The following is a 22286-nucleotide window of genomic DNA, read 5'->3' on the forward strand; positions in this document are numbered from 1 at the left end:
CGCTCATCAAACTCTTTTTTCTCGCAATCGACCAAAGCAATCCCCATCACTGTTTTACACACGATTTTAAATGGAATTAAACTACTATAAGATGAAATTGCATTTTACTTGTGCGTCGTTTTCTTTAGATATTACCCCATTTTCTCGTTAGTATGTTTTTGACTTCATCCCCAAATATTTCGAAAACGCTTTCATAGAATTTGTTTAAACTTTGCCAACATCGAGGCAGCTATGAGTGGTACAAACACTTTGAGCGATTTTCGAAAAAATCTCCTGTGCCGAGAAATACGAGCGAAAGTAAAAAACGTAATGACGTCATTTCGTCTCTATGGCAACTTCGATGTCAATATAACACTGGTCATTAAAAATTTTCGTCTTTATCTAATACAACTGTGGTGATCGTTTTCCGATAGCATTGTTAATGGCGATGTAGTTAATTCTCAAACTTGAGCGGTGTTACCCCTAAAAAATCCAGTTGAGCCACCTTAAGTAAAGAGATTCAATACGCATTCTTTACTGCCTCTTGGTTAACAGCAATTTGCATTGTAAAAAAAAGAAATTGCAAATTGTTGTTCACGTATATGCTTAGATCGTGCAAGGTACTTATAAATGTGGTTATGGGGAGGGGCTCAATTATTGTGGAATTGACATCCTTTCTTTCAACAGAACTATTGCGATTTCGTCCACTTGGGTAAAAGTTTTTCCGCTTTGCGCGTAACTGATAGCTGGGAAGATATTTACAGCTGCAAAACGTGGGTTTAAGCATGCTGCTGGAAAATATGAATAAATGTTGTATTTGGAAATGGCTGAAATTATTACTAAGAACTTTGAATACTCCGTACATTCATGGCTTTTTTATTCAGCAGGTTAACAAGATAGGACAAACCTATGTTTTGTCTTGAATTGTACCCGCACTCGCTGGTTAAAGCAGGCGGTTTAAGATGATAAGATGCAAAGTGTGACCAAGAAGAAGCAAAGAAATGGATGTAAGGAGACTCTAAATGCTCACCGAAATATCAACGTTTGCGTGATCTGGGCGAACAGTTTCAAGTGGCCCATTCACCGTGGAGTTTTGCATTCGCTAACCAAGATTAAAAGGTCTCTTAAATTTTTGACCACTTATTATCTTGTTTGCGAATTTTGTTTTGCATGTCTCGGCAAAAAAATGCTTATATATTTTACATTGAATGACAAACACGTGACAACCATCTAATTTGACTTGTGAAATTTTGTTACCTCTCACTAAAATAACAGCGATAGCGTTTTTGTGATTGCTGCAGTGGTATTCGTGTGGCCCACTTTTCGTGGAATTCGCATCCACTCCTAAGTAACAAATGCTCCTTTATCGCAGAATTTGCACCGCTCGTAAGGATGAATAGGTTTGTTACGCTGTTGATCACTAATTGTTCAGTTTATGTTGAAGTTTTTTGTTCTGCTTACTATTTTTGCTTAAAGCATCCTGTTTATTTTACCTTGGATGACCTGAACTTGGAACCTTGTTTATTGACATCCGCTCTTGCTCAATTAACAGGAACATGCTCAATCAGGTTCCTGTTGTGGAATCTCCATCCGTTCTTCAGAGACTAAATTCCGTTACGCAGTTCAGTGGCCACTAATTACCTTGTTTCTCTTTCGCTATTAGCAGCAACATGCGTCTGTCTTTAGCTAAGATGATAATGAGAACATGATGACACTGATCAGACGTTGGTCATCCAATTGGTAAACCGGACTTGCTAGAAAGATTTACTACCGATATTGCAATAGAAGCAATTAAATCTGTATACTAGTACTCGCACACTGCTGATTTCCTTATATTTATTGTTGCGATTATGACAAAACAAACTATGCTATCGATTTGAATTTTACGAAGGCTATGTTATCAAAATGAAGACAGAAAACGAGACTCAAGAATATTTCAACTCCTACTGATTAAGAGGGTCCTTCTTAACTATAGATCTATAGCAGTTACTAAGGAATTGCTGCAGATGGTATTTAGTGGGAAGCGATTTTGTAGCGTTTGGGACACCTTGCTCTGAAAATATTAACATTGCACGCCCGTAACTAGTGCCAGTCCCAAACCGCGCGTTAGAATTTAAAATCTCTAAAACTTGGAGGAAAGAAGGTAGAGTTCCGATTTTTCTTGAGAATCAGAGATAACACTGATAGCCTTCTTTATAATCGTACGCATAGAATTACCGTTAAAAAAGAAACGCTACTGAAGAAAGTCTAGAAATATGGGTGTTTATTAAATCATAACTTTTATAATAACGCGAATTTGATTTGTGGGCGTTCTTTATCTATTTGCACTGATTTTAATTTTGAGATCCAAATGCCCTTTCATTTTAACGTTTTTTCTTCTATTCTGGTCACGTGACTTGGAATATGGCCGTGATTTGAAACTCTTGAAGGACTCTTCAATGGAACAAACCTGTTCAAAAAGCTTATCCTTACTTAAATCTTAAATAGCCTGTATGCAGCCGTCTCCGACGCAAGCTTAAAACAAAGGCGAAAAGAATGCCATACATTTGATGTTTAAAGAGAAGAGCTAATCATGCTCAAGCTACGCCCTTAATGGACACTTATGTGGCGATGCATTCCATCCATTTGTCACCCAGGAAATGGAATCAGTGAGTCACGAGATCAAACGTTTTAACAGGGAATAAAAACAACTCAAAACAAAGACGAAGAAGAGGACTCATTCACTTGAATACTCAAACTAATCCCGCCCTCTAACTGATTGACATTTGGTTCCTTATTGTGATAAGTTTAAAGGTATCAAGACAGTACTTTACTAAATCTTTGAAATCATCATACACGTTTAAAGTCTTTAAAGGTATAGTTCTGATCTTTAGAGATTTTGTATCTTTTACAAGCGCGGCCCACAAGTTTAACTTGATACCACCACATGTGAACAACACCTGCTATTGGTCAAACTCCCCAGTATTCTAACCATGTTTTCTTTTTGACGCCTTTCAGAGGTTATCATGGCCAAAACACATGCTGGACTCGAGGTTATGACGAAAGCGCTACAAGTTGGGATGAATGGTTAGTACCTCAATTTCACCCTAGTGAAAATGTCACTTTCCCAAAATGTTGGACCAACATAACGAACATATAATCTTTATTACACCATTTAAATATATGGCATTAGTTTATATACAGCAATGTTTTGTGATTCTTGCCATCGCTTTACAAAGTAATTCGTTTCTTCGGTGGGCTTAAAAATTCCTGTTACAGAAGAGGTTGGGAATGTGTAGTAGCTAGCATAGGCAGTGAGACAACTCTGATACGGTCAGTTAAGTTGCAGGTTGATCGTAGAGTGTGTCTGACTCATACAATAGCAAGATTATTCTTCAGTTCGCGTTTAGGAAGCTGGCTATGTTCAGTTACAAAGCGGCTGTGCTTCGCCATTGTCACATGAACAGCCAAAATTTATATTTCTGTCATTGGAAACCTAAAAATAATAGTCCATTTTTATTGAAAATTGCTATATTAGATCGTTGAAACAAATAACAAGTGTCTTTGGCTGCAGATGGCTAGGATAGAAATGGATTACATATTGAAAAATAAAGGCTAAACTTTTCAAGTTGTATCCGCGCGTCTTCAAAAAAATCGATATTTATAGCCGTAGTTTAATTATATCTTTCTTTAGATGTTCAAAGATAATATTTTTCTTGGGTTAAGTTGCTTACCATTTATCTGCGGAATCCTTGTGACGTAGCTCCTTTAACGGACATTTACGATCTTCAGTCTGATGTAGCTAACTATTATAACTCATTTTTTCAGCTTTGAACGACGTTTCTGAGTACTACTATGAAAACGAGGCAATCATGGCTTGGTGGAGTGACAAGAAAGCGAGAGATAAAAGGGCTAAAATCGAGAAAACTTTCAAGCACGGCCGCTTCTCCAAGGAAACACGCACTTTAGGTTTGTTATTGTTGACGTTGATGTTGCTATCCTTGTTTTATTTTCACTTGGCAATTATCCTTGCGTACGAGTCTCCGCTCCCCCTTAGCATTTCTTTGTTCTCCGCAATCAGGAAGCCTAAAACATAATACGGGGATCTTGGTTTTCGAGGTGTTATTAAAACAAAATCTAAAATAAGACAACTAAAAATGTCCCCAGAGTCTACGAAGGATATGAACGGATGAATACCTCAACGATGATTCAAAAGTATAATCCTCGGCATATCGCAATGCTGAAAGTTTCTTCTTTTTTTACTGTTAGTTAACACTAATGGCTTTACCCCTTTTTAGGTTTCATCAGATGGTATGGCAAATGGTACTGTTGCTTTACTCAAGCAGGCTTGCGGGCCAAAGGGCGGCCTCTTGACAAGTGAAAAGGTGTATTGGCAAAACGACTGCAGCAGCAAAAACAGAGTGACAATGTTAAAAACATTAGAAACCGAAAAACAGATTCCTTTTGAAGCAGAGAATTCCAAAATCTTTGCTTGGGCTAGCGAACAATAACCATTTTTCTGTAGAAAATCTTTTGAGCATATTTTTTATGTAATAGTGTTTCGGAAAAACTGCGAACGCAAAACGTTACGTGGATAAAAATGTTTTGGCATGCATGATGAATCCATGACCCCTATTCTTACAATATTCAGAGAAGGAAATCTTTGTTCATGTCTCGATTCATTAAAGGGACTGTATCACGGCTGATTTGAGTTAATTTTATCAAGTTTTGCCAAATACTTGCTAAGAAACTTAATGTTTGTAAAGGAATTTCTCCATAGCTTCATTGCAACCAAATGTGCCTCCTGGGCGTTATGATTTAAAGTTACCGGCAAACAAAATTAACTTTGAAAACTGGTCAGTCCAACAATATTTCAAAAACCCATATCGCAATTCGTGTCAATCTTCGTCGTTTTGGCCATCCGTTTCTTCTTTTGTATTTGATGTGTTATTAAAATGTTCCTTCACTGTTTTAAGGGATTATTTTTATATTTCAGCGAATTAGATGGTTATTTCCCATGCCTAAATCTATCTAAAATCCGTGGCACAGTCCCTTTAACCTTTCAGTGCTTGACATCCGTAAACGTTCCCCCACCCCAAGCAAAAAGACATATAAATCTATAACTATATTAGTTGATTTGCAGAACTGATGTCAGAGTGCTCAATAGAAAACTAGAGCATAAATATTAAAAGACAGTCTGATCAAATGAAGATACGACTTGGCATTTTATTACTAACTAGTTTCGTACCGCACAACTTGTACGGCACTCTTCAGATAAAATTGCCTAATGTAAAGATTACAACGCTACGCTGGTATATATAAGGACGCCGGATGGATGAAAAAGCATTAAATTACAACGGTAGAATACTAAAAATGTTTAAAATAGCAAGGTATAAAATTACAACGGTTTCTGTTTTGAAACAATAAAAGCTTAAAATATGCGTGACACTGCGAGTTTAAATCTATAACTAGATATTTCAACTAGAACCGATGCTACCAAGTGTAAAAATGCTGTTATCTTAGCTGCTGAGTGTTTTTTTTTTATTTCATATGCAATTGTGGACGACAAAACTTATTTACTGCCATTCATTATTACTGCTGTAATTACGCTTCTAATAAAACTGTAATCGTTATGTTCAGAGTCCTCACTTTAATTTGACTTCTGCAACCTTGGTATTCTTACTTGCATCTCTCATCGACCTTCATAATTTTAAGCCTACCATATTTAAATTTTCTCACCACATTAAGTTCCTCATCCCCTCCGAAATTAGGCCCATAAAGTTTTTTGCGCAAAATAAACCCAGAGCATTTCATTTATTTTATGGTGTTTAAAAGCTATCACACAAGTCTGAGACTGTTGTAAGGATGCAAAATGCGCTTTCCAAGATTGCTCTTAAAATACTTTACTAGGTGTTGGATTTCGTCGATCTGGTTCCAAACTTTAGTTTAATTTCCTTCTCCTTGTCCCAGCAAGTGAAAATATTGAAGCTCCACCACGAGTCTGATAAAATGACGACAAGCTAATGAGCAGAGTACAACTAAAATATCATGGCAGTATTAAATTTGGAAGCAATCATTAAATACACTTCATGTGCTATGAATTATTCGGTTTATGGGACTCAAGTTAGGCTTACGGCCATTTTCCCGCTATAAGGTAACAAAACAGCAAAAATTCAGACTGAGCTAACATTCCTTCAAGATTTCTAGCCCTTTACTTTTAGTCTGAGAAAAATGCAGAAAGGCTCAAATATCGGAGAGCAGATAGTTCAGCTCATAGTTTGCTTTGCTCGAAATATTGTTTAGAAGTTAAAGGTTAATGGCGCGACTTGAGGCTGGTTCAGCTTTCTATCCCGGTACACGATATCAGACAATGTCATATCGATGTCTCAGTGATCTCTTTTTGTTCGCCAGTTAATGCTTGCGGGTAGACTCACGATAGTTGGACATTGAATCAGCCAGGTAATTTTCATTTTATAAAGTTTAACAATAGTGAGGGGCATATTATTTAAGCACTTTGTAATTAGTAAATTTAAATTGGTTTAAGTACTTGGTTTCGCAAACAAGGTCTGATTCCTCGTTTGAGTGGGGTAAGGGCGTTCGAGTGGAACTGCGTGGTTTAAGCATCAACAGGGTTATCGTAGGTGATGTTTGCAATGGTGTGATTTTTTTTGTTTTTAATTGCAATACAATATTAGCAATAATAGGCTCTTAATGGCCGTTTCCGCACTGCAGACATACAATAACTCGTCGTTGTGTGTGAAAACGACCGGACGACCCTAAAATCGGCGCTATTTTTATTTATGCTTTACTCTAGCCCTGTGTCCGATGCATGTGTGTATTAGCTTACGGAAACTTTATATGAGTAATTCCTATTAGTCATGGTATATTAGAATAAAAGCTTGTTTGTGTCTGTTGAGATTTGCAATAAAGCTATACCGGGTGAGATGCGTCGGTTAAATTGCCACACACACACTTGGCCATGTCTAGGGACAGAGAATCGCCTTTAATTCAAATACACTGAAGAGAATAATGCGATAGTCTGTCCAACAGGATTTCGTCAATTTAATTGTAGTATCATATACTCTTAGAAAAACTTCAAATTTATCTTTCATGACCTTTAATATAACATTTCTGCTGGAATTGTGTACAAAACTCTTGATAGACGTTACGGACTGTGCCAAAGGCAACCATCGCCAACGAGAAGAGCCACGATCACCTGGGAAGACTCGATTTATAAGGGTTTGTGTGGGAACCAAACGTTTTTGCTTTTCGGAGGTATATTATCGAATGTTTTATAAGTGAAACACAATTTCCACTAGCGTAATATCCGGTAACTTCTCTTTTCTTTCGTTGTTTGTCAGGTTCCAAGTGCTCTTGGAGCCTCGAGTGCTTGGTCGGTTGAACCGCACACAAAAACGCCCTCAGTCAGAGAAGGGCATGCCGATTTTTGCCAACAAGACGGTCCCCAAAGTGCAATTTGGCGTTAATGACAACTTGATCGCCCTCACTGCCTGGGGACGATTTTGTCGACGTGACGACACCATTTTGTGTGTCGTTGATACGAGCTTCTGAATCGAGCAAATTTTCATGTTTACGTAGTTTCATTAAAAGTTCAGTGATGCGATGATGTGCAACGAATCAAACAATTGGTCTGCTTTGCGCGTGCCACTTTATTGTTCGTTATGATATTAGACCGTCAGTTTAACCAACAACACAAGAGCCACAATGGACTATCTATGTGAAAGCAACATCTCTCAACCGAAACGAGAATCAAGGTTTTCACGTTGTTTGTGGCCCATTTAGAGCGCGGATGATAATGGATATAGGTGCAAACTTTTGCCGCGCGCAAGCTGAACGAAAAACCTCTGACGTAATGTAAATTTACTCCACAAAAAATTCTGGTACGAATCAAATAAAAATGGTACGCGCAACTTTGATACGTTTGTTTAAGCTTTACAGAGTAAAACAAACTTTGCAAAATAAATTTTCCAACGACATTGTCATAATCTTTGTGATCTTTGGACGATATACACCCACCGAGTGATTCAATATTTATTTATTTGCCAGCTACATAAACATTCAGCTAAGAGTATTTTGATTAAACACGATAAAATAGATTTAAATGCTAAAAAATAAAACTGATGACAAAAAAACAGACATAAAAATAATAAAATAATACAGACATAAAAGTAATTGGTCGGAAAGTCAGTAAGGCAAAAAAGTTGAATAAACTACTCAAAAATTATCATTTCTGGCTATATTATCTCACTGTTTTAGTATATACTAAAACAACTATTCACCTCAGTGTCTGTGGCTAGTGGTGAATATTTACAGTGTACATCGCCGCTTTGCGGCTCGGTAAAGAGCCACCTCCCCTTTGCTTTTTATATCTTTTCAACAATTTCTTATATACATGCCTGTCAGTTATCAGCTCTGTTATTATTATTATTATTGTTATTATTATTATTATTATTATTATTATTATTATTATTATGATTATTATTAATTTTTATCGATATGTGTATTTTTAATGATAATGTGAAATAAAGTTATTGCTATTATTATTATTATTATTATTATTATTATTATTATTATTTTTATTAAAAATTATTGTTATTATTATTATTATTATTATTATTGTTCAAGAGTTGCAAGTTTTTTAATTATCCATTTTTTTCTTTTAGACCAACCTCAATTACTGTTTTTGTGTAAACGTAGAGCATAGGCTTACTGGAGGAAAGAAATCTATCCTCTATATTCCAGTCGTTTCTACATGTTAGAAGTGATTTTAAGAACCTTTTCTCGCTAATACAAAGACATTTTATCAACTTTTTTATATAAGGATGCCGCTGCTTTTTATTTTTAATCTTTTTATCGATGTGTGTATTTTTTAATGATTATGTGACATAAAGTTGTTGTCGTTATCATCATCATCATCATCATCATCATCATTACTGTATCCGGACTCGAATAAAGTAGGCGTTAAAGGGATTGTGTCAGGGAATGTGCCGAGGTGAGTCCATTTTTATAAAGTTTTGCCAAATACTTGCTATGAAACTTGATGTCAGCAAAGAAATTACTTCTATGGATCTAAATGACAAAACCATATTTCCATTACAAACAAATATGTCTTCCGGGCGTTATTAATAAAAGATACAAACAAATGAGAGTTCAGCCTAGCAGTTTTACAAACAATCATATCGCGATCTGTTTCAATCTTCTTAACTTTTTGTCCATCTGTACCTTATTTTGTATTTGCTGTGTTATCAAAATGTGTTCACAGTAGTTATTTTTATATTTTACTCAATCTAATGGCCATTTTATTATGTCTACAAGGATCATTTCTTCACTCCAGTTGATAGCGATTTCATTCATATACATAGTAGACCAGCATAGTTTCTTTAGTAAAATTTACTATTTGATAGAAATCCCCTACCGTCCATTATCGCAAAACAGTAAAGAAATTCACTCTTTCTTACCGATGAATTCGTATTTATTAAATCATTTTCCGTTTAATACAATACTATTTTATGACAACTTATGTAGTTTGTATATAGTTTTTTAATATAATTGTCATAATATTGTAACTTATTTTGAATTTTTATTCTTATTCCTGTATTTAGCTTTTTTTTTTAATATTTTTACAATTGTAATTTTAGATATGTATTGATTTTTATCAACTGAAATAAAGACACATTATTATTATCATTTTCATTATTTCGTTGATATCCCCTGCTCATTCGAGCCTGGCAGTATCCAGAAACCCTTGGGCGAACGCCATCCCTTTATCTGGTGTAATGTTTGCAGCTTGGGCAATTTTCTGGCCCATCTTGAGGGCATCCGCAGGGTTCTCTTTGGCGTAATCCACGGTGCTTTCGACCAAACCCTTTAAGGCACCACTGAGAGGACTGTCTACATTTGGATTGCGAAATAGAGAAAAAATTGTTATAAAATGGAGACCAAATCGGATTATTTCAATGATAGCTTAGCATTAAACAGTTACTAGAATGCAATCCCAAACCATAGATGACTGAGAGTTTTTGTTTAAAACTGAATTGATATTCTGAAGCAATTAATATCAAAATGTGTCAAAACTGTCTCAAAACACAGACGTTTCAGGTGTATGACCCTTCTTCAGGGTGAATACTACACGGTTTATGTTAGTTTGTGTGCCTGTAGGAAGCTGAGATTTCACTGTTTTAACTTTAACTCGTAATTCAATACAAGGGCACCGCTTATTGCCTAAAATATCCCAACTTATGGGAGCTTAACGAAATTGAAAGCTAAATTGAAATTGCTTTTTTTATCATATAATTTGCTAAATGATGTTTGTCGACCTTAAATTTTGCACAAAGAAAGCACAGGTCAGAGCCTACTTGTTTTCTGTTGCTGGTTTTCATATTTTAAAACCTGGTTTAACTAAACATGTTTTGTAAGAGCGAATGGGGTATTAGTCTCTTTAAACTCAAAGAAATAATAGGAACAGTTTTAATAGTCCAGTAAGTTGTGGCCATCTGTGAAAACCTCTTACCAATATCTCCACCAAGATATTCCATCTCCATTTGGTACGTTCTTTTCATCCACTCCGGAGCCTGTTGCCATGACGCATAAGTGTTATGGAGATTCCCGACTGCAAAACCTGTGTTTTTAAAAATTCAAAAACTGCAACACTGATACATTCTGTCCTTAGAGTAACCTTAACTGGCGAAGTTCACTGTAAACATTACAACAGTTCATGAATTAATCAAAAACAAAAAATCTGCATACGCTCATCGTTCTTATGGTTCCGGTAACACCAGTTGTGTAATACCTGTTCCCATTGGGAACAAGGCGAGGTCCAGTGATTGCACTTGTTTGTTTAGTTCAGGGTGGAAGCGTGCAATGTAGAATGCTTCTTTTATTCTTCTTTTTAACCATGAGTGGGCGGTGGTTAAAACATTCCACGTAAACTTGTGATTAGGGTGTTTTCTGATGTGCTTGGCTGGCTCTGACTGTTTATTGACATCTGAATGTTCATTAACACGAACCTCGAGGTTGCGTGCTGTTTCGCCAATGTATGTTACTCCACAATTACACTTGCCTTTGTAGATGACGTGTGACGGATGTGTGATTTTGTCTTTTAACTTGAAGATTGATTCCGTCTTCCGTGTTTGCCACATTATGAAGAAGTTAAACCTCCATTTGGTGTACATGTTAAGCTTCTTTAAGAATTTTCTACTTTCTACTTCATTTGTTCTGCAGAAAGGGATACGAATTCCAAGTTTAGGTCTTTCATCAAACCAGTGGACAGGAATTATTGTTTCGTCGCTTTTTGGGTTTTCAAAATCACGGATGACTTCATTCACCAATTTCGTGGGGTATCCTGCTTTGATGAATGAATGTTTGATGGCTTTGACTTCTGCTTGCATTTGCCAATTGGTAGCTATTCTTTTTGCTCGATGTAGGGCACCTAGAATAGTGTTGCGCTTCCACCTTTCTGGGATGGCCGATTTCCAATGTACTTGTAGTTTATCCGGTTTTTCGCTTAAAGATTGTTCGGGGAGCAATCTGGGGCAGTTTGTGTTGTTTGTATATTTGGTCCAAGATGTGGTTTATGGTCTCTCCAAATGTACAAACAACACAAACTGCCCCAGATTGCTCCCCGAACAATCTTTAAGCGTCTCCTGGAAAGAGTCACTAAAGGAACTGTGTTCAGTTTTAACGGTCAATTGTATAAGCAAATAGATGGATGCAGTATGGGGAACCCATTTTCTCCCACCCTAGCCAACATCTTTATGTGCAAACTAGAGGAAGACATCGTAACACCACAGAATTTACCTTTCTATGACCGGTACGTGGATGATTGTTTTAGCAAAAGGAAGGCAAATGCTCGCGACAATCTACTTGATAAGTTAAACAGCTACCATCCAAACATCAAGTTTACCGTGGAAGAAAACCCTGGCCACTTCCTGGACACCTCTTTCAACCATCATGAGGGAAACTTCATCACCAGCGTCTACCAAAAACCGGGTAAACTACAAGTACATTGGAAATCGGCCATCCCAGAAAAGTGGAAGCGCAACACTATTCTAGGTGCCCTACATCGAGCAAAAAGAATAGCCACCAATTGGCAAGCAGAAGTCAAAGCCATCCGAACATTCATTCATCAAAGCAGGATACCCCACGAAATTGGTGAATGAAGTCATCCGTGATTTTGAAAACCCAAAAAGCGACGAAACAATAATTCCTGTCCACTGGTTTGATGAAAGACCTAAACTTGGAATTCGTATCCCTTTCTGCAGAACAAATGAAGTAGAAAGTAGAAAATTCTTAAAGAAGCTTAACATGTACACCAAATGGAGGTTTAACTTCTTCATAATGTGGCAAACACGGAAGACGGAATCAATCTTCAAGTTAAAAGACAAAATCACACATCCGTCACACGTCATCTACAAAGGCAAGTGTAATTGTGGAGTAACATACATTGGCGAAACAGCACGCAACCTCGAGGTTCGTGTTAATGAACATTCAGATGTCAATAAACAGTCAGAGCCAGCCAAGCACATCAGAAAACACCCTAATCACAAGTTTACGTGGAATGTTTTAACCACCGCCCACGCATGGTTAAAAAGAAGAATAAAAGAAGCATTCTACATTGCACGCTACCACCCTGAACTAAACACACAAGTGCAATCACTGGACCTCACCTTGTTCCCAATGGGAACAGGTATTACATAACTAGTGTTACCGGAACTATAAGAACGATGAGCGTATGCAGATTTTTTACTCTGACGATGATCGAACAGACCGAAAACGTTTAGCATCAATTTTAACAGCTTTTACCTTAAGTTTTATTTTTAACCTTTTATCGGCGAAATGTATATATAATCAAAAACAATAATACGTTTTAGCTTACCAAACCAATGGTACAATCTGTTTGGTTGTCCACCCGGTCCTCCTGCCGCTATATTTAGAGACGAAGTCCCATCAGCTCTAGGTTGTATAATAATGGTAATAATAATAATAATAATAATAATAATAATAATAATAATAATAATAATAATAATAATAATAATGATAATAATATAATGTCTGCAAACTAGCTATCTCAAAGCTAATAAAGTACATGACCACTATAAAAAACAAATTTAACTTTGCAGAAAGTTGTATCTTAACACGCCGATTAATGTTCAGTAATGAAAAAGGGGGTCATTGATCTCCTTTTTGAGTAATAAGAACTTGAATCCAAAATTAAGGGTGTTTTTAACAGGTCATATGGTAACCAGTGACGTCAATAAAATAACCAAAACGTATTGACCAATCATTGGGCATTTATTTGATACCATTATTGCAGCATCAACTGATAAAGATGTGTAGTATTGACCCGTCGAAGTCTAAAAGCTTTAAAGCGCTGAAAACCGATACCAGCCACCTTAAATTTGTATCTTACAGCTAATCACGAAGAAAAAATAGCGAGGAAATATAATAAAAAAAAAACCCACTAGGCTTATGTAAGCTTATGCTCCCTCACAAGAAAACCAGGGAAAATAATAAACAAGTGAAAGAAACCGGCTGTTAAGTGTTCTTTTGAAGGATGCTATAGATAAAGAGCCAGCCCAGTTATCTCAGAAGAAAAAGAATTGAAAAATTTTGGATCTTGACGACCTATAGTGACTTGGTTGAACCATTACCTAGCAACTCCTCATAATACTACACCTTTATCTGGTTGGCAAATTTCCCTTATATGACGGGAAGACTAGTAATGAAAATATGCATTACACTATAGTCCTCTGTAGCATTAAATTCCTTTCATCGTCCAGAAATAGGGATAAGTTAGAGAATAATTAGAAATGCCAGAAATCTTTGATGCCAAATTATAAATAATATAAATACAGCCCCTTATGAATCATTATTTGTTGGAAAATTAAATGAGTTCAGTAAATGGCCAAATTTTTTCTGAAGTCATGTAATTATAATGTTAAACAAGCAACGTCACGTAATGACCCCTTACATTCAGGCCCTGTCCACATTAACCCGCGTAAATTTGAAAACCCCGTATAAAATGTTTTCCGTCCACATTTGCCCGGGTAAATTTGAAAATGATACACTTAATCGCACACAGAGTTACAACGCATGCACATTAAACCTTTTGTTTTGACAGAGTTCACATGACTATATGACGTCAGCGTTTTCAAAAAGTCCCGTTTTCGCCGTCCACACTACACCACCTAGCCGGCGTTTTTAAATTTACCCACTCTGGAGAGCGTTTTTGTTAAGTACCATTTTCGATGAGCGAAAACGCCGTTTCAGTGTGGACGGTTGACCAATCCGTAGAAAAAAAGATGCGTTTTCAAATTTACCCGGGTTAGTATGGACAGGGCAGGAAAAACGCCAAAAAGGAAAATACCACAGAACAAAATACATGAATCGCAGTGAATTTTTTTTTTTTACTTACCCCGTTTAGGAGCACTTACGTCCTCATGCGTTTGCTTTCCTTTAAATGGCTGATCTGAATTCAAGGGACGAAGCAAATTTCAGAGGGCGGCAACAAAGTAAAGTGGAGGAAACTGAGCTTGTCAACAAATGACGCGTTACTTCCCTCCATTCTTTATGTTATTAATATAATTTCTACAGGTCATAATTGGAGGATGTCGAGTCAGTTAAAACAACCCAATGATGAAATTCGCCGGCAATTCCAAAAAAATGACACGAAACTGACAAGAAATGAATACGAAGAAACTGCCAAGCGTGCGCCCTCGTATGCAACATCTTATGAGCCAGATAGATATTGTTTCTTTTAGCGCATAGTAATTAAATAAACGTTTCCAGCTGTTCACATTTTGATGATGTTCCTTGTGAAGTACTTTCCACCCGACACAACTGTAAAATCAGTGTTTAGTGACTTCCTCGGCAAGGTGTGAATGCCATATAGAAAGTTCAGGTAACAAATACAGTCTTTGAGAGAAGGGAAGGAGACGCCTCAAGCCATGCGGCCCATACTGCCGGAGCTCATCCCGGTTTCTGTAGCATTAAGCGGCTAGGAGTATTTCTACTCCCCCCTGAATGGGATGCTAGTCCTACGCATGGTACCCCCCCCCCCTAGCATTGTGTCGCCGTACCCATTTATACGTGTGAGGCGCGGTGGCCTAATGGTTAGCGCGCTCGACTCCGAGTTGAACGGCCCGGGTTCGAGGCCCGGCCGGGGCGCTTCGTTTTGTTCTTGGGCAAGACACTTTACTCTCACAGTGCCTCTCTCCGCCCTGTTTTATAAATGGGTACCGGCAAAATTACTGCTGGGGGGTAACCCTGCGATGGACTAGCATCCCATCCAGAGGGGAGTAGCAATATTCCTAGTCGATTAATGCTACGAAAACCGGGATTAGCTCCGGCTGTATGGGCCACTTGGCTCGGACACAGACTACCCATTTATACACCTGGGTGAAGAGAGGCACTATGAGAGTAAAGTGTATTGCAAAAGAACACAACACAGTGACCCCGGCCAGGGCTCGAACCCGGACCGCTCGATCCGTAGTCCGGCGCGCTAACTATTAGGCCACCGCATCTCCCACAGTCTTTGAGAAATGTGTATTAATTATTGGGCAGTAACATTAATATGGCTAAGAAAAGCGGCCATAGATCCCCTGATCTAAAACACACACAATCATCCATTCGGAAAATTCGTACTATTACAGATAATTCTAAGCAATAGTAGTAGCAGTAGTACTAATTCGTAAATTACTGAAGTGAGAGTCTTTCTAAAACTAATTCTCGAGAAAGGACCAAATAGAAAGAACATATTACATTGCAAATACATGCAAATTGAAAGGCAAAAGTATCTTACGTATGCTTGCTGCAAATGCAGTAGTCAAGAAGAGGTGGAGAAACAGCAGGGCAATCCAAAACTTCATCTTCAACGACTGAAATAGAAAAAGAAACAAAATTATGTTAGTTGCTATGGGCTTTAGCAGAAACTCAACACATCTTTCTTTTTCTGTTTGTATCCCGTAAATTAAGTAAAGAGATAAAAAACTATTTTCTTTGGAGTGTTTAGTAGACTGTGAAATAAACAAATACGGTTTTGAACGCAAAGGGATCTTGAAAGGAGTTAAAACTAAATTCACAAAGACCTCTTAAAGCATGTTTAGCTTATGTATTACAGGTACATTGGTAATTTATTTAACGACACCACAATTCTAAATCAAGATTTAAAATGTGACCTACAAAGCTATTTTTTTACATGTTCTAGACACACAAAGAAATATGCTTGCCACATGCAAATCTAAACTTCATGTTTTATAAAACCAACTTTGTATTTAAATGTTTTATTTTTCAAGTATGAGATTGGCCCGGTTCAAAGAAGTTAGACAAACGGACGTATAAAATGGAGACGAGAACCCGCAACCAGTAAGAACCGAACTCTTGAAAACAAAATGGCCACAAGCATTAGTGTAAGTTGTTAAGAACCCTCAGGAGGTAAATCATGACAACAAAATGTCGAGGTATAAAACCGTGCACTAAGTCCACAAAAAATGACCTGAGTAAATTGAAGGGAAACAGAACTTCGTGCAATGTAGGACAATCACTAATGAGTTGTAAGCCCATTACTTTATTGGGTCGTTAGAGGTTTTTCTTTTCACACTACGAATCAAAGTAAAAATGAAAAATAAAATCAATAGAACAAAACGATTATAACTAGGCGAAAACCAAAGTGCCTGGGTAACGTTTTTACTATAATAAATTGTTGTCAATTTTTTTTGTGTTTGAGTGATTTAATTCTCTTATTTAAAGGAGGTACGGCACGGGGATTTGGCCCAATTTTGGTCTAAATTGTTCTAAAATTAGTGGCAGGCAAATTTATCCATGGAAAACAATATCTTTAAAAGGAAAGGATAACCTTAATTTGCAGCTAGAACTCAAACAAACTTTTGAAGACACGTGAAACAACTTGAAAAGTTTAGCCTAAATTTTTCAAGTTGTAATCTATTTCCATCCTAGCCATCCACAGCCAAAGAGGCTTGTCGTTTTAGCGCTCTAATATAGCAATTTGTAATAAAAATGGTCCATTATTTTAAGGTTTTCTAAGACATAAACACATATTTTGGCTGTTCAAAATCAGTTAAAATCCTTGACAAAGCCCGTTTAAGATCCGTTCTTCAAAAAAGATTGAAATACGTTAAAATCCACATAAGACGTTTTTTACTGACAAAGATCGAGAACCTAAAACCATGGACGAAATCTAAAAAATAAATCAAGTTAACTACAAAAAACTAGAAAACTCTTGGTTAGATGGCTGCAAAACACACTTAATACGACAAACTGAACAATGGATAAAGTATAAAACACCGGCAACAGGCGTCTTACAAAACAAATCAGTGCAAAGGTATGGACGCAGCAAAATGATCCTGTAAAAAATAGACTGACTGCGATAACACGAACATCAACTAAGAGACTTCAAACACGGTGTTTTTTTCTCTAACGCTCGTAGATAACAGAACTTGACTTCACTGAATACGATGACATGCAACTTTGCTATTGTTTACCGATAAATTCGTGGACTATATGATCACTGGTATAAAGTTCCCACATTTCTACGCGATGAGCAAAACGTGAAACACGATTGGCAATTTGACGATCAAATTTCAGTTCAAGGGGTTCGAGACAAAGGGTTCGAGACAAAGCCATCAAGACAATTTTAGTTGCCCTTCATTTTAGCTCATTGCCTCCTTTACTCTTAACTGAGACGCTGCGATGAGGATGTGTGCATGTATGGAAGGGCATCTTAGCGACAATTTTAGACTACACTGCAAAATCATTTGCAGAACTGGTTTATAGCTAAAAAACAGTGGCAGCCGTGATTTTAAACAATTAATTTTCCCAACAACAAAGAACTTGATATCGGCCTTCTACTCTTTTTGTAGTCTTTGGATGGAACGATTTAATCTTTCAGGAATATGGACAATGCTTCGACAAAATCGAGTGAAAAGCAGATATACACCACAATATTCCTTTCTTTGAAGATCGCACAGAGAACAAAACATGACCTGACTGAATAAGCTAAAAATAGTGATGTTAAGAGCTCTATTCTTCCTTGTTATAAATAATTAATAAACAAGAGGGTCTCTAATGCTTCTTGTGGCAAACTGACGGAAAATCTGTAGAAGTGGTTGTAGTTGAAGCAGGGCCGTAACTAGCAAAAGGCAAGACGAGGCACTTGCCTCGTCTTAATTTTTACCCAAGATTAAAAACCAAATATGTTTTTTGGAATAATCATCCCCAGTTGAACAAGACTGATTTTTCTCAGGAAATACCTCATGCCCCTAGAACCCACTAGCACGATCTTGCCTCGTCTGTTGCAAAGGTCTGGTTACGGCCATGCTCGAAGCCAAAGTCTGTCCAGTTCAAAATGTAACCAAAAGTGATTGTATACGATTCTTTTAATTGTCTGGTTAGGGGTCAGTCCTTTTAAAAAGTGGGCAGCCATACGCAGAAAACATTTCGATTCGCCATTCGAGGATCAAATTCCTATTCAAATCAAAAATCCACAGGAATCAAGTTTTTGTTTAAAAAGGTCGAAAACCAAAACCACGAATGCAGTAGAAAAAAACAAACAAACAAACAAACAAAAGAACAGGTTTTAACTAAAGGACTCGTAGCAACATGGCTGTAAAAACGTAGAAAACCATATTAATAAAAGGCGGCACGGCAAAATGAACAACGCCTACGGACAACGAGGTTCTTACACAACGAATCAGTGCATAGTACGTTTATCAACTTACCAAGGTATGGACACAGCAAAATGATCCTGTAAAAAATTAGACTGACTGCGATAACACGACCGACGACTTAAAGACTTCAAACACGATGTTCTTTTCTTTAACGCTCGCAGTTAACAGAACTTGACTTCACTGAATACGATGACATGCAACCTTGCTATTTCGATGCTATTGGTTGGCGATAAATTCGTGGACTATATGATCACTGGTATAGAGTTCCCACATTTCTACGCGATGAGCAAAACGTAAAACACGATTGGCAATGTGACGATCAAATTTCAGTTTAAGCAGGTTCGAGACAAAGCCATCAAGACAATTTTGCCCTTCATTTTATCTCATTGCTTCCTTTACTCTAAACTTAGACGCTGCGACGAGGATGTGTGCATGTATGTAAGGGCATCTTGATGACAATTTTAGACTACACTGCAAAATCATTTGCAGAACTGGTTTATTGCTAAAAAAAAAAAACAGTGGCAGCCGTGGTTTTAAACGTTTCCCAACAACAAAAAACTTGATATCGTCCTTCTACTCTTTTTGTAGTCTTTGGATAGAATGATTTAATCTTTCAGGAATATCGACAATGCTTCGACAAAATCGAGTGAAAAACAAATATACAACACAATATTCCTTTCTTTGAAGATCGCACAGAGAACAAAACATGACCTGACTGAATAAGCTGACATGTAGTCTTGTTATTGGTGGCAATGACTTCATGTGATATACGATCAGACGCCCGCATCGTTTAACTAGAAACAAACTGGATGACGATGCGCGCAATGATTCGAAAAAGTTTGGTCAAGCACAATTCCAGGTATTAAATGGCTCGAACCAGCATCATCGACCTGGTCTACGATGAATCCCTTTTTGTTGCATGTTGTGTTTAGAAGTGACTAAAAAGAAGGATAATGATCGCGATTTTTCATTTATGGATCAAATTACAACTCAAATAACGTTGGTAAAACACCGCAGACGTATTTTTCCCACTCCATCACTTTATAAAAACCAAGTTTCACTAGAGATTTATTGGTTATAGTTTTCCCGCATAAGCTTCGACCTGAAAAGTCATTCAAATCTGACCCAGTGTGAAAATAGTGATGTTAGGAGCTTTATTCTTCCTTGTTATAAATAATCAGTTATCGACGAGAGAGAGTCTCTAAAGCTACTTGTGGCAGACTGACGGACAATCAGTGGAAGTGATTGTAGTTGAAGCAATAGCCGGTCCAGTTCAAAATGTAACCAAAAGTGATTCAATACGATTCTTTGAATTGTCTGGTTTATGATCGGTCCTTTTAAAATATGGGCAGCCATACGCAGAAATTAATTGCATTCGCCATTCAAGGATCAAATTCTCATTCAAATAAAAAATCCACAGGAACCAAGTTTTTGTTCAAAAAGGTCGAGAACCAAAACCACGAATGCAGTAGAAAAAACAAACAAAAAAACAGGTTAATAACTGAAGGAATCGTAGCAACATGGCTGTAAAAAACGTAGAAAACCATATTAATAAAAGCACGGCAAAATGAACAACGCCTACGGACAACGAGGTTCTTACACAACGAATCAGTGCATAGTACGTTTATCAACTTACCAAGGTATGGACACAGCAAAATGATCCTGTAAAAAATTAGACTGACTGCGATAACACGACCGACGACTATAAGACTAAATTCGTGGACTATATGATCACTGGTATAAAGTTCCAACATTTCTAACAGAATGAGCAAAACATGAAACACGATTAGCAAAGTGACGATCAAATATCAGTTCAAGCAGGTTCGAGACAAAGCCATCAAGACAATTTTGCCCTTTATTTTATCTCATTGCTTCCTTTACTCTTAACTGAGACGCTGTGATGAGGATGTGTGCATGTATGGAAGGGCATCTTGGTGACAATTTTAGACTACACTGTAAAATCATTTGCAGAACTGGTTTATAGCTAAAAAAACAGTGGCAGCCGTGATTTTAAACAATTAAGTTTCCCAACAACAAAGAACTTGATATCGGCCTTCTACTCTTTTTGTAGTCTTTGGATGGAACGATTTAATATTTCAGGAATATGGACAATGCTTCGACAAAATCGAGTGAAAAACAGATATACACCACAATGTTCCTTTCTTTGAAAATCGCACAGAGAACAAAACATGACCTGACTGAATAAGCTAAAAATAGTGATGTTAAGAGCTCTATTCTTCCTTGTTATAAATAATTAATCAACGAGAGGGGCTCTAATGCTTTTTGTGGCAAACTGACGGAAAATCTGTAGAAGTGGTTGTAGTTGAAGCCAAAGTCTGTCCAGTTCAAAATGTAACCAAAAGTGATTGTATACGATTCTTTTAATTGTCTGGTTAGGGGTCAGTCCTTTAAAAAAATGGGCAGCCATACGCAGAAAACAATTCGATTCGCCATTCAAGGATCAAATTTCTATTCAAATCAAAAATCCACAGCAACCAAGTTTTTGTTCAAAAAGGTCGAAAACCAAGACCACGAATGCAGTAGAAAAACAAACAAACAAACAAACAAAAAAACAGGTTAATAACTAAAGGACTCGTAGCAACATGGCTGTAAAAACGTAGAAAACCATATTAATAAAAGCACGGCAAAATGAACAACGCCTACGGACAACGAGGTTCTTACACAACGAATCAGTGCATAGTACGTTTATCAACTTACCAAGGTATGGACACAGCAAAATGATCCTGTAAAAAATAAGACTGACTGCGATAACACGACCGACGACTTAAAGACTTCAAACACGATGTTCTTTTCTTTAACGCTCGCAGATAACAGAACTTGACTTCACTGAATACGATGACATGCAACTTTGCTATTGGTTGACGATAAATTCGTGGACTATATGATCACTGGTATAAAGTTCCAACATTTCTAACAGAATGAGCAAAACATGAAACACGATTAGCAAAGTGACGATCAAATTTCAGTTCAAGCAGGTTCGAGACAAAGCAATCAAGACAATTTTGCCCTTCATTTTATTTTATTGCTTCCTTTACTCTTAACTGAGACGCTGCGATGAGGATGTGTGCATCTATGGAAGGGCATCTTGGCGACAATTTTAGACAGCACTGCAAAATCATTTGCAGAACTAGTTTATAGCTAAAAAACCGTGGCAACCGTGATTTTAAACAATTAAGTTTCCCAATAACAAAGAACTTGATATCGGCCTTCTACTCTTTTTGTAGTCTTTGGATGGAACGATTTAATCTTTCAGGAATATGGACAATGCTTCGACAAAATCGAGTGAAAAACAGATATACATCACAATGTTCCTTTCTTTGAAGATCGCATAGAAAACAAAACATGACCTGACTGAATAAGCTAAAAATAGTGATGTTAAGAGCTCTATTCTTCCTTGTTATAAATAATTAATCAACGAGAGGGGCTCTAATGCTTCTTGTGGCAAACTGACGGAAAATCTGTAGAAGTGGTTGTAGTTGAAGCCAAAGTCTGTCCAGTTCAAAATGTAACCAAAAAGGGTTTGTATACCATTCTTTTAATTGTCTGGTTAGGGGTCAGTCCTTTAAAAAAATGGGCAGCCATACGCAGAAAACAATTCGATTC

General features: G+C 37.1%; 1 protein-coding gene and 1 long non-coding RNA gene across 2 annotated transcripts; one reads left to right on the forward strand and one right to left on the reverse strand.

The window, feature by feature from the left end:
- Positions 1 to 2819: 2819 nt before the first annotated feature.
- Positions 2820 to 4502, forward strand: LOC144656711 (uncharacterized). The gene is made up of 4 exons (XR_013571365.1): positions 2820 to 2833; positions 2977 to 3045; positions 3787 to 3927; positions 4257 to 4502. It is a non-coding gene; the product is annotated as an uncharacterized LOC144656711 (long non-coding RNA).
- A 4692-nt stretch (positions 4503 to 9194) lies between these two features.
- On the reverse strand, positions 9195 to 20318 carry LOC144656705 (uncharacterized). Its single transcript, XM_078516951.1, has 6 exons — positions 20299 to 20318; positions 15779 to 15854; positions 14393 to 14446; positions 12854 to 12901; positions 10490 to 10597; positions 9195 to 9870 (listed from the first exon to the last, which is right to left on the reverse strand). Exons 2-6 carry the CDS (start codon positions 15843 to 15845, stop codon positions 9695 to 9697), a joined length of 453 nt encoding a protein of 150 aa, XP_078373077.1. The 5' UTR covers positions 15846 to 15854; positions 20299 to 20318; the 3' UTR covers positions 9195 to 9694.
- Between the last annotated feature and the right edge of the window lie 1968 nt (positions 20319 to 22286).

This window comes from Oculina patagonica, chromosome 6 (assembly GCF_052425735.1).
Source record: "Oculina patagonica isolate OP01 chromosome 6, crgOcupat, whole genome shotgun sequence".
NCBI classification, from domain to species: domain Eukaryota; kingdom Metazoa; phylum Cnidaria; class Anthozoa; order Scleractinia; family Oculinidae; genus Oculina; species Oculina patagonica.

What these genes read in the sequence shown, in the direction of transcription:
- LOC144656705 (XM_078516951.1), bottom strand. Translation starts at nt 15,845, where the DNA reads ATGAAGTTTTGGATTGCCCTGCTGTTTCTCCACCTCTTCTTGACTACT. An exon ending in TGCATTTGCAGCAAGCATAC is followed by an intron (nt 14,447 to 15,778) that starts GTAAGATACTTT and finishes CCTTGAATTCAG; the next exon opens with ATCAGCCATTTAAAGGAAAG. An exon ending in CAGATTGTACCATTGGTTTG is followed by an intron (nt 10,598 to 12,853) that starts GTAAGCTAAAAC and finishes TTAAAAACACAG; the next exon opens with GTTTTGCAGTCGGGAATCTC.